Source organism: Lactuca saligna, chromosome 2, assembly GCF_052625555.1.
Source record: "Lactuca saligna cultivar CGN05327 chromosome 2, ASM5262555v1, whole genome shotgun sequence".
Classification (NCBI taxonomy): domain Eukaryota; kingdom Viridiplantae; phylum Streptophyta; class Magnoliopsida; order Asterales; family Asteraceae; genus Lactuca; species Lactuca saligna.
The window spans coordinates 122,815,622-122,827,998 of record NC_136418.1 but is presented as its reverse complement, the minus strand read 5'-3'; the positions used below and the strand labels follow the sequence as shown (position 1 = coordinate 122,827,998).

Genomic DNA, 12,377 nt, shown 5'->3' with positions numbered 1-12,377 from the left:
AATAATTGGGATCATATTGCATGTTGTGCTATCGTGTTGTTCTGGGCTGGTGGACGAGTTCCGATTGGCTACTGTAGCTGGACTCGGCGATACTGAGCTAGTCGGCATTGTTGGGACTGTCGCATTTGGACTCTCATGATTTGATGCATACTGATCTTGGGTTACCGAGTCCATATCGACCCCCCTTTCTTGGTTCAAATTTAGTTCGGGTTCATCAGTGTGCATATGCTCACAAGAATCATTCGATATTTTAGTTGGCTCGCCAACTTCTATCTGAGATCCCGAATGAATGGTTTGAAAAAGAAATTTGTTTTCATCAAAAATCACATCCCGAATAACTATTATTTTCTTGGACTTTATATCATAAATTTTATACCCTTTAGTGCCTTGCGGATATCCCAAAAATACCCCTGGTTTTCCTTTTTGCACATATTTATCCCCTTTTGTATTTGTATTTTTATGATATGCAAGACAGCCAAAAACTTTCATGTGGTCATATAAGGGTTTTGTATTCCATATAATTTCGTAAAGTATCTTAATTTTGATAGTTTTTAAAGGTAACCTATTAATTATATAGGCAGCTGTAAGAATGCACTCACCCCAAAATTTCTTTGAAACATTTGCTTGTAACTGAATTGCCCGAGCTATTTCCAACAAATGTCGGTATTTTGTCTCCACAACACCATAATGTTGTGGTGTGTGTGGGCAAGTGGTTTCAAGTAGAATACCTTCTTTGTTGTAAAATTTGTGCATAAAGTTGGAAGTGAACCCACCTCCATTGTCACAACGAAATATTTTACTGTTTTTATCAAACTGGACTTTCACTATTTTATGGAAATTAATTAAGCATGTATTAGCATCATTATTGTGCTTAATGAGAAAAACCCAAACGGCCCGACTGTAATCATCTACTAAAGTAAGGAAATAATTTGCATTCGTGTATGAAGGTATTATGTAACCTCCCTAAATGTCACAATGAACTAGCTCAAAAATATGACTGGTTTTATTATGACTAATAGGGAAAGGTGTTCTGACTAATTTAGCCTTAGCACAAGAATCACAAACTTTTTCACCCAAATTAACTAAATTGTTCTCAAGAAAATCAATTCTTGAAAGCTTTTATTTTGAGGCGTGACCTAACCTTCTATGCCAAATGTCCGTCATGGCTGCCATGGCTCTTCTGTCTTGAGTCATCCCCATCCGGTAAAGTCCCCCTTGGTGTCTACCCACACCAATCAAGTTCCAAGCTTTTGCATGACACAAAAATCAAGGAAAAATGTTACAACACATTGTAAATCATTGCTAATACGACTGACAGAGAGAAGATTGCACTTGAAATCTGGAACACATAAGACCCCACTGATTTTTACTCCCCTGGGAGGGTACAGTCTCCCTTTTCTTTAACAGGTATAGAGTCCCCATTAGGTATAAAAATAGGTGGTTCAAAAGGAGCATCAGTTTTATTTGTAAGTAATTGAGGAGTGTGAGTAATATGTTCCGTACAACGATCCAGTCGGCCTTACCAGCCATGTTAGCACTTCGAACTGTCTAATCATCAACCTTTGAGGAACTGAAATGTTTCACTCATTTGGTACTTTTCCTTGGTTAATTCTGGGCTATCTTCTATTTCTATTTGGGCTATCATGGTTTTGGGCTTGTCTGTTGTTTTCTTACCGGGCCACCAATCCGGGTATCCCACTAATCTCAAACAACCATCTCACTTGTGACCACTCTTGTTGCAGAAGGTACAATACTCGTCCCTTTTTATTTTTCACTTCCTTCTTTGTTCATCGGTTTGAAGCCACCTCCCTTCGTCTGGAAAGTCTTGAACGCAATCGCTTCAAGTGGAGTTTTCTTGTCATCAGATAGAGCCCTTTATCATTCGTCCTCGGCGACTAAGTGATACACCACCCCCAACGAAGGAGTAGGTTTCGTCGCCAAAATCTATGTTTTAATTACCGAAAGCTGCAAATCCAAACCCATTAGGAATTGATACAAGCGTTTCGTTTCTTGGAATTCAACTAATTGTTTAACGATTTCGCGAGAACAATTGTTACAGGAACATCTTGGAAAAGGAAGAATTGAGGACGTCTCATCCCACAGTGTATGTAATTTTGTGTAATAAACTGAAACAAAGTTATCGTCTTAATGTATGGCTGCAATCTTCTGCTTCAACTCATATGCTCTTGGCAAACTCTCATTTCCAAAACGTTCATGAAGGTCATTCTAGATTTGTGTAGCCGTGTTCACGCATTTCACATTGTCGTGTATGTCCTTCTCCATTGCAGTGGTAAGCCAGCCCTTTATCATAGCGTCACACCGCATCCAAGGCATGTATTCTTTCGTTCCCTTTGCTGGTTTCTGAATTGTACCATTGACGAATTCAAATTTATTTTTGGTAAACAGGAAATTCTCCATCTCCTGCCTCCAATCAGAATAGTTTGCGTTGGAAAGCACTTCATTGACACGAAACGATGGTATAGAGTTTGGAATAATATTCAGCTTACTTATTCGATACGCCAAATGAGGCTTAATATAGGTTACAAAATTAGACCAAAGATAACAAACTAATCTAGAATGACGGGAATACAAACGAGTAATAGATGAAGTAATGACAACTAATAAACTATATCCAATACAAATATCCCCATTTCACATTTGATAACAAAAGATTGATGATTAATTGGGTTGTGTAATGAGTTTGTTGGATGAACAAATGACTCCCCATTTCAAATTTGCAACAAGACTATATAGAAACCAAGTGGTGAAAGAAAACACCAAGAAAGCGTTTTCACAAACCAACAATAACATAAGAAAAAATATTGTGTCAAAATGGTAATATGACTAATAAGAACATGTACAAGTTGTATACATGTTATACCAATTCAATCTCATCAACAAAATAACCACACAATAAGGTTTTTGAAGCAGTTTGATTATATTCAATAATGCAAATCTGAAAGCATGCCATAGGAAACATTTCCAAAATTTCCATTTTTTTTTTTTTTGGTTCCTTCAATCTACGAATAATCAGCTATGGGTCCCAATTTAATGGTTATCATAGTAAAGAAATTACAAAAATGAACAATGTTTAAATGAGATAAGAGCATGGAGTTTGCTACTGTTATTTATTGGATGTTAAAAACTATAATTTTAAAAGAGATAAGAACATGGTATACCAACAAATGTGTAGTTTTTGACATATGATAACTATAGTCAGACTTCTTGTTTACTTTGGGAAATTTAAGCCTTAACTTAGTTGCTCACCTGTTCCCTCGTTGAATTTGATGGTGGTGTTATTTATAGTTGCTTGAAATCCCTCCTGAGTAGGTACACTTACAATATATTGCATGAATCTGGCAAAGCCTCATGGTTCTTAAAGGAATTTATCGTTTCATTATTAGATAATTACTAGTTGTTTAGATAATTACTAGTTATTTTATCCTTTTATTTGAAATCCCGTTGTACTCCGGTTGTCTTTTGGGATTATATATATCCCTTCTTCATCTAATGTCGGTATCGATTTCTTGTAATTATTGTTTTTCCTTTATTCGGTTCTTTATGGTATCAGCCTGCATCCTATTAAGCGATGACGGGAGACACTCCATTGGGCGGCTCCGGTGTCAACACTGGATCCAAATAAAATTTTGTGTATTGTTGTTGTGTAGGTGTATTATCTTAATGGATAATTGATTTGAGATAATGATTTAGAAGACCATCGATGTTTCAAATTTGTTTAAAAAACACTATTTAAGTATTACATGTTCAAAAAACACCATCAAACTAGAACATATGTTCAAAAAACACCAACGAAGTATATGTTATGTTCAAAAAACACTATCTCTATGGTTTTGAGTAACTTACATCTTTAGCCGCTAACTTTTTTTATTAACTCGGATGGTCCCTATCGTTTATATTTATTTTGACTGCGGACCATGATCGACTTAAAAGACTAATATACCATTGTTAGTTTCATTTAACATTTATTTTGATTACTTGTTAATTATTTATACAATTGATATATTTATAATAATAATAACATAAACTATATAAATAATTAATAAATATTAAAAAATAATGTTAAATAAAAGTAATAAGGATATATTAGTCTTTTAACTCGATCAAGTCCAAAATCAAAGCAAATTTAAACTAAAGGGACCGTTTGAGTTAAAAAAAAAGTTAGGGACTAAATATGTAAGTTACCCCAAACCATAGAGATGATGTTTTTTGAACATAACATGTACTTCGTTGGTGTTTTTCGAACATATATCTTAGTTTGATGGTGTTTTTTGAACATGTAATAGTTGAATGGTTTTTTTTAACGAATTTAAAACTTCGATGGTCTTTTAAGTCGTTTTTCCAATTGATTTTAGAGGTGGCCCTTTGTTGCTTTAGTTCACTGACACCGAGGATACGTGAATTGGTTGTTCGATCATGTTTAGTAGGTGCAATACTTGTTTGTTGTCTTTTGATTTCGAGGATTTTGGTGCTTGTTATTTTATGAATGAATATTGATGGTTTAAGATCCATCAGTAGGAAGTTGTTTAATATGTAAGATTGATATTTTTTTTATAGTATACACATGAGCACTTATATATATATATATATATATATATATATATATATATATATATATATATATATATATATATATATATATATATATTGAACAATTGATTTTCTAAAGGCAAAAACAAAGTGCAATGACTTTTTTTCACATTATCATTAGAAGTAGAACTTTAGACTATTTTTGTTAAATACATTTTCTATATGCTAATATATGTCATTTGACATTTTCAAACTAACTTATCAATTATTTTTAGCAAATATTATTTTTATTTTTTATCGGTTAGCTTATAAGTTATCAACTAACTTTTTAGCTACTAGTTAATTTTTAAGTTATTCTGTCAAGCATAGCTTTTAACATTGTGTCCCTAATACTTATTTTATATTGATCAACCATTTTTATGAAATTTTAGTTTATTTTAAAATAAAAAAATTTTACTTTTTTTGTAATCTTAAAAACGATAAAATTTGTAATTTGTAATAACTAATAAATAACAGAAATTCAAATACTCAAACTATATATGATTATACGTAAAAGAGAAAGATAAATAGATAATATATCTTAGTAAAATATTAACTTGAGATAGATTTATTAATAATTATAATTATAATATTTTTAATTTAGTAAGGGAGAAAAGTCCAAAAATATAGACAGTGAAAAAGCAAGTAAGGATTAAAACGTCTGCGAATTTGTTCCACTTAATTTCTTACCAGTCCCTATACACAAGGTAACAAAGGAGACCTAAGAATCTAGAAGCGACATCCCACATCGCCTCCGAAGTGCAGATAAATCGGCGTTGTATTCTGGTTGTTGAGACGATTAAGCACGACCTTACTTGAACAGGATCTGTTCTATAGGCTCGTACCTCTGTATTCTTGATTCCTAAGAAGACAGAAACCCATGTCTGGTTGATGAACCACGACCATGTAACCAGAGCGTGATTAACAGAGGTCCATGGTCTCGGCTATGGCTCAGTAGATGATCGTTGTCAATCCATCTGATGGGTCCTGGCATGGCTACATGGTTGTCTGACAGACAACATTTATCTTTTTGGTGCCTGTGTAAATGCAATGCATAGCAAGTGTTCGATGAAATGCTGAGCTTTTTTGTATGATTCTTACAGTCCATGGTCTCGGCTATGGCTCAGTAGATGATCGTTGTCAATCCATCTGATGGGTCCTGGCATGGCTACATGGTTGTCTGACAGACAACTTTTATCTTTTTGGTGCCTGTGTAAATGCAATGCATAGCAAGTGTTCGATGAAATGCTGAGCTTTTTTGTATGATTCTTACATTGCTAATAAATAATGATTTGAGCACCTAAAAAATGTAGTACTTAATCAAGTGTGTAGAAAGGCTACCATGATAACTTCTTGGCAAACTCTTTCAAAGGGTACCTTCCATTTTTGGGTATCATTGAAATCCCATGACCAAGATGAAAACTTAACCCAAGGAAATCACATGCCTCATAAGTAAACAAACTCAGGAAATCAAACAAACAATGTCATAATCTGTTTGCTTTAGGAATAGAAATATGACATATTTTTATATATTTGAAGAACAGAAATGATTTGTAAGGAAAATAATGCTTTAAATAAGCACCCCAACTTTTCAATATATGCCAACTCTTCTGGATTGAAGCTTGGAAGTTTGTGATCTTTGAGAGTGTTGATAATAAATTTATGAATTCTTTAAAGAATGGATCTTATCACTGAAATTGTAGGATCAGTTTTCTCAATTTGATAATGTTGTTTATAATCTATACTCTATATTCTTATTTTATGACTTATGGGTAAACCTTTTACGGTTTTGGATGGTTCTGCTTTGAATCATTTTTTGTGCTATCATTTTTGTGTTGTTCTTGCTTATTAAGGTTATGTGGCCACTTTATATATGCAAAACAAGTGTTCAATGAAATGCCTGAAGGAGATTATGACCATATAGAGCTTTATGGTATATGATTTTTTATGCAACAAGATAAGAAAGATAATAATGCTACTATGACTTGTACTCATTCATTAATGGTTGTAGTCTTGTACATTGCACATGATTTGAGCAACATTTTTCTATCGGTAGTATGGTCTGGGGGACCTTGAACCCTTGTCGATGTCCATTTCTCCCTTCTCGCATTTGTATTAATCACCCAAAAAATGAAATACTTAATAAAGTGGGAAGAAAAACTTCTTAGCAAACACTTTGAAAGGGTTCTATTGACTTTGAACCTCTTTTTACATGTGTTTTTGGGTGTCTTTTTTGCTTGACACACATCGTTGAAACGCTATGGTGAACAAAATTTTCAATTCTGATCTTATCATTAATACCCTCATACCGTATAGCTTTAGGATTTCCTATAGAGCCATTTTCAACACCAACGTCAAAACACGTTTTTTATATGGGTTTTAGTAGATTTTTTTTTTTTTTTTTTTTTTTTTTGATCCAACTCATAATGATCAAAAGCGTTACGTTGAAAAGATTTTGTTTTAAATGGTTTAATTATAAATGAACAAATATTATTTATTTTAATATCTTTAATAATAAATTAATTAACATATTTGCATTGTATATACTTTTGTAATTAATTATCAATTATAATACGCAATTGTTAATTTCTAAAACCTTTATTGCATGTTGAAAACTTGATAAATTTTAAATGCAAATTAAAAGTTTTGTAACGCAAAACAACAAAAGCACGTAACACGTAAGTAATTCAGTCCACACATATTTGCATGTACCAATAGAAAGATAATAAATACCCTCGATCTAAATTCGAGAGTACGTATTACAATTGATGAGGATTCCGACAGTCGCCGGAGAAGAACCCCAAGTTCAAGAAATGAGGCGAGCAGAGGTAGCGATCATCGCAACACCGTCCATGGGCAACCTTATACCGGCCGTGGAGTTTGCAACCCACCTCATCAACCACCATCCCAGTCGTATCTCCGTCGTAATTCTCACCATCTCCATGCCGCAACGGCCAATCCTCGACGACTACATCCAATCACGCATCGCCAACAAACAAATCCGATTCATCCAGCTCCACCATGTTGACTCGCCGCCGCCAGATCAGTACAGCTCCGGCATCGAGTTTATTTCTGGTTATATAGAAAATCACAAACCCATAATCAAACAAACACTCAACCACCTCCAAACTACTGTTTCCGACTCGGAACCGGTGCCACTCGTTGGATTGTTCATCGATATGTTCTGCACTTCCATGATCGACGTCGCCAACGATCTCAACATTCCGTGTTACCTTTTCTTCTCGTCTCCGGCGGCGTCTCTTGGCTTTATGCTCCACCTCACAACCTTGCCAGCCACCGAGTCTTTCGCCACCGAGTTAGCAGTATCTAGTTACACCAATGCGATTCCGCCGAACATCTTTCCATCGTTCTGTATCAAAAAAGACGAATTTGGTTACTCAACGTTTGTACGTCACACCCTTAGATACAAAGAGACCAAGGGTATCATTGTAAATACGTTTCAGGAGCTCGAACCCTACGCGCTTGACTCTTTCTCTTCCAATTACATGGATTTGCCTCCAATATACCCGGTTGGACCGATTATCGACCATGTTGGACCGGCTAAGTGGCATTCAAACCGGTCTGGGCATGAAAAGACCATCGAATGGCTCGACCGGCAGCCTGAATCATCTGTTGTTTTCCTGTGTTTTGGTAGCATGGGGAGTTTAACCCCGGTTCAGGTGAGAGAAATAGCTAAAGGCTTGGAGCGAGCCGGGTACCGGTTTTTATGGGCGTTACGTGAACCGGCGAAGGCGAAGCTAAAGCTTCCAAACGATTATGAAAATCTTGATGAGTCTTTGTTTCCAGATGGGTTCATTGATCGAACTGCTGGGATAGGATTGGTGTGTGGGTGGGTCCCACAGGTGAGTGTGCTGGCACACAAATCGATTGGTGGGTTTGTCTCCCATTGTGGCTGGAACTCGATCTTGGAGAGTATATGGTATGGTGTACCGATTGCCACGTGGCCTTTGTATGGAGAGCAACAGTTGAATGCTTTTGAAATGGTACGAGAGCTGGGATTGGGTGTGGAGATAAGGTTGGATAGTAGAGATAAGGGTGGTGATCTGGTGTTGGCGGAGGATGTGGAGCGAGGTGTGAGGGAGTTGATGGACGGTGGTGATGGTGAGTTGAGGAAAAAGGTCAAGGAAATGAGTGAGAAGAGCAATAAAGCTTTGATGGAAAATGGTTCCTCTTTTAAAGCTCTTGGGGATTTGATTGATGTTCTTCTATCCAACATATAAAATACCCTATTTGGTATGTTTGCAAGGGTAATTTATTTGTCAAATATGTTCTGTTTTATTAACATAATATATTGGTGTATAAGCTATAAGAAAATCAATTTTATGAGTAGATTCTATTTGGTATTATTTAGTTACAATTGTGTTAAGAGAAAATGTTGATGCATTTGACTACATTCTGTGTATTACATGTGAAATTGTATGCTCGATTGAGGAAACCATGCCTTAAGGAGTTCAGACTTAAATTTGCAGACCTCTCCATGACTTTTGCTTGCAATGTAGCTCCTAGTATTTTATAGCCACCTTCACCTTTCCCGGTTTCTTACACCAATCGATATGGGATGGACCAAAGCACCTAAAAAAAATTATTCACCTCACTTCCTTACTTAGTAACTAACAATTTAATTGTCATTTTTTAATTAAATTTAACAAATGCTATACAATTACAACCTGTCTTTGCTCAATGGATACAAAACACCCATGCTTTAGCACCTCGATTACAGGATTTTTTAATTATTTTTTTCATGTCATTTTTCTTGTGTGTTTCATTTTCTTAAATTTAAAATCCACATTTTACTAATGTAAGGTATATAATTATATTAAATTTTTGAATAAATGTTCGATAGTTGTTTATTTCCTTTATGTTTCAAATCTTTTAGAATTAAAGCTTAAATCATTGATATCACGCATAGACATCCAATTGATTATGTCACTCTAACTTTGTATTAAACTTTTATTTTTAATAAACTCGTGTAGTACATAGGTTTCACATCTTTTTTATATCATATATAACTTGAAATGATTTTTGTTAATTTCTCAAAAAGAAATGTTTTTCTAGGCTCCATGATACTCCTAATGGTTCTTTATTTAAGAACATCCTTTGGGAAGCCTTTGTTTCCGACGTGTGGTTCAATTAGGAGATGCTCTTTAGTTGGTTGTTTTTACAGATTATATTTGATCGTTTTATGACAACCATTGATTTTCCACATGTCATTGAAACTAATATTTCTAGTATGTATAAATAAATTATCTTGTAGTTGTAATATGAATATGGTTGCCATTTATGTTACATTCATTAATGAATTTTTAGGTGTTGGGTGTAAATAAGGTAATTTAGGTGTGAAGAATGCCCATGAAAAAAGTTTCTATGCCTCGCCACTGAAATATGTGGAAAATATGTTGAGTTGGTGTCGAATAGTTGATGTATGTTTTTCTTTTATGTTATAAATGTTATAGGTTATTAAAGGAGATTTAGTTGTTTTTTGCAGTTCGGTTTCGTATGTGTTTTTTGCAGACACTTGTGTGAACGTAGCATCGGACCGATTTTCTTGATTTAATCTCAAAGAAGGATAATAATTAGTATGTGTTTCGTTAGTCTGTTTCTAAAATTTATTAATTGGATATGTAAAAAATTAAAGGTAATACATTAATAGGTTTGCTTATAGCGTATAATTAATGGTATACTAGAAAAGTGACCCCGCGTTGCCGGGAGTCGGATTCAATTAAACCATTTCCAAAAGGGGTTTACATGCACTACATGGTTGATTGATTATTCGGGAGGGAAAAAATGTTTAAAGGGTGAAGTCGATTGACTTTGGAATACAGAAGATCATAACAACAATAAAGTAGCAGGGGTGTATTCGTCACCAATATTACGAGCTGACATTACAATTTATTCATTCATATAAATTCACATCTTTCCGTTATCACATTCACACCAACTAAAAAGAAAAAGAAAACAGAGTACTAAATTACTTTAGCTTATATTTCAACATAATACTAACCAAGGGCCAGTGGCGAATCTAGAATCAAAAACCACAGGGTTCCTTATGTAAATAAAAATAAAATATGTAGGTCTTTTAGCAAAACTAAATAGGTTTTTTTTAACAAAAATAACATTTTTTCTATATACATTTGTTGCATTAAAAAAATGTAGGTCCTAGAACCTACCTTGTATAAACATAGCTACGCCCCTGCGAAGGGCAGTTTAGAGATTTAATAGTTCGATATTTTTTGCATCTACTTCCTTATTTAAATCATTAGTGATTTCCTTGGACTTTAAAAGTTCGTTGTTATTTATCAGCTTAAGATCTTCTACCTGCTGAATTTTTCTGTAGAGAATGTAAGAAACATAGTCAAATGACTAAAATTGAAGAAATACACCTTAGCCCGATTACTTGTGCTTCTTTCTGTGTTTTTCATTCGTATCACCATGAAAGGCAACGAAGCATAGTTTAACTATGTAATTGTCCGTATACCCCAGTCCTCAGTAGAGTATCTACTGAATAGTGGCCGCATTCAACGAATTACATCTTTCCAACAAATCTGACGTAAATTCAAACCAAATTTAAAGATTATACATCGGTTACATGAATCTTTTATGAAAAAATTAAAAGAAAATATGTAGGATGTGGGCACACATAATAAGAAAATATATTTAAAGAAACCTGTTGAAAAAAATACAAATAAAATTTAAAAAAAATAAAATAATAAGTATCTTACCCACCTTCGCATTGAGATCGGAATCAACTAAAAGGATCTTAGAATCAGACTTGTAATGAAGTGGTTGGTATATTGAATTATTGATTCTATATATTTATTCACTCACATAACCATCACCTCCAGGTGCTAACCACAAGGGAATCTCGATATTAAGGTCCTCTAACATCAAAAAGAGATTAAGGACTTCCATGAAACCTTGTAATAATATTAAACTAAACAAGAGTGCTAATTCATTGATCAATTAATATAGAAGATTAGATATAGTTAAACAGTATACACGGGGAATTTTCGTCACCAACTCTTAAAATCAATACTTTTACCAAAAAAACTGTATGTAGGAGTAGTTTGATCAAAAACTATAAAATCATTAATAATTTTTTACCCAAAAAACATTACATATGGGCATTTTGGACAAAAACAGGGTTTAAATCATTATTTTTTAATAAAAAATAAAAGTATATAGGGCCATTTTCATCAAAAACTCTTAAAATAGCTATTAAAAAAAACAGTATGTAGGGACGATTTGGTCAAAACTGTTAAAATAATTTTTTTTAATCTAAGAAACAGTATGCATGGACATTTTGGAAAAAAAATGTTAAAATCATGATTTTTTTTACTAAAAGAACAGTATATAGTGGCTATTTGGTTAAAACTATTAAAATTATTATTTTTTTAATCAAAAAAACAATATGCATACCCATTTTGGACAAAACCCGCTAAAATCACTATTTTTTACCAAAAAAAATGTGGTGTCAGCTTTGACAAAAACTCTAATATAATAAAATTACTTATGTTCACCTGATCGAACACTTCCAAAATCATCTTCTAAAAATTACACTATTGCTGCCCGGATCCTTTCGTGGGTATGCACGTTTGATTTTATTATAACCAAATCAATCATTAAGACATGCCTTTCAAAAAAGCTATAAGTGGATCAGCTCAAAAATACAAATAAAATATATATATATATAGTATGAAAAACATAACTTTATGAATGTTGACAGTTAGTAGAACTAAGCTGCATGAAATCCTTCTGAAATAGAACTAAAT

At 33.7% G+C, this 12,377-nt stretch overlaps 1 protein-coding gene and 1 non-coding gene across 2 annotated transcripts; both read left to right on the top strand.

Annotated features, from left to right (window-relative positions):
• The first annotated feature begins 5,392 nt into the window (after positions 1–5,392).
• On the top strand, positions 5,393–5,605 carry LOC145032998 (small nucleolar RNA U3). Its single transcript, XR_013677266.1, has one exon. It is a non-coding gene; the product is annotated as a small nucleolar RNA U3 (small nucleolar RNA).
• Positions 5,606–7,307: 1,702 nt separating this feature from the next.
• Positions 7,308–9,040, top strand: LOC145031473 (UDP-glycosyltransferase 43-like). Its single transcript, XM_078980029.1, has one exon. It carries the CDS (start codon positions 7,356–7,358, stop codon positions 8,826–8,828), a length of 1,473 nt encoding a protein of 490 aa, XP_078836155.1. The 5' UTR covers positions 7,308–7,355; the 3' UTR covers positions 8,829–9,040.
• Positions 9,041–12,377: the final 3,337 nt, after the last annotated feature.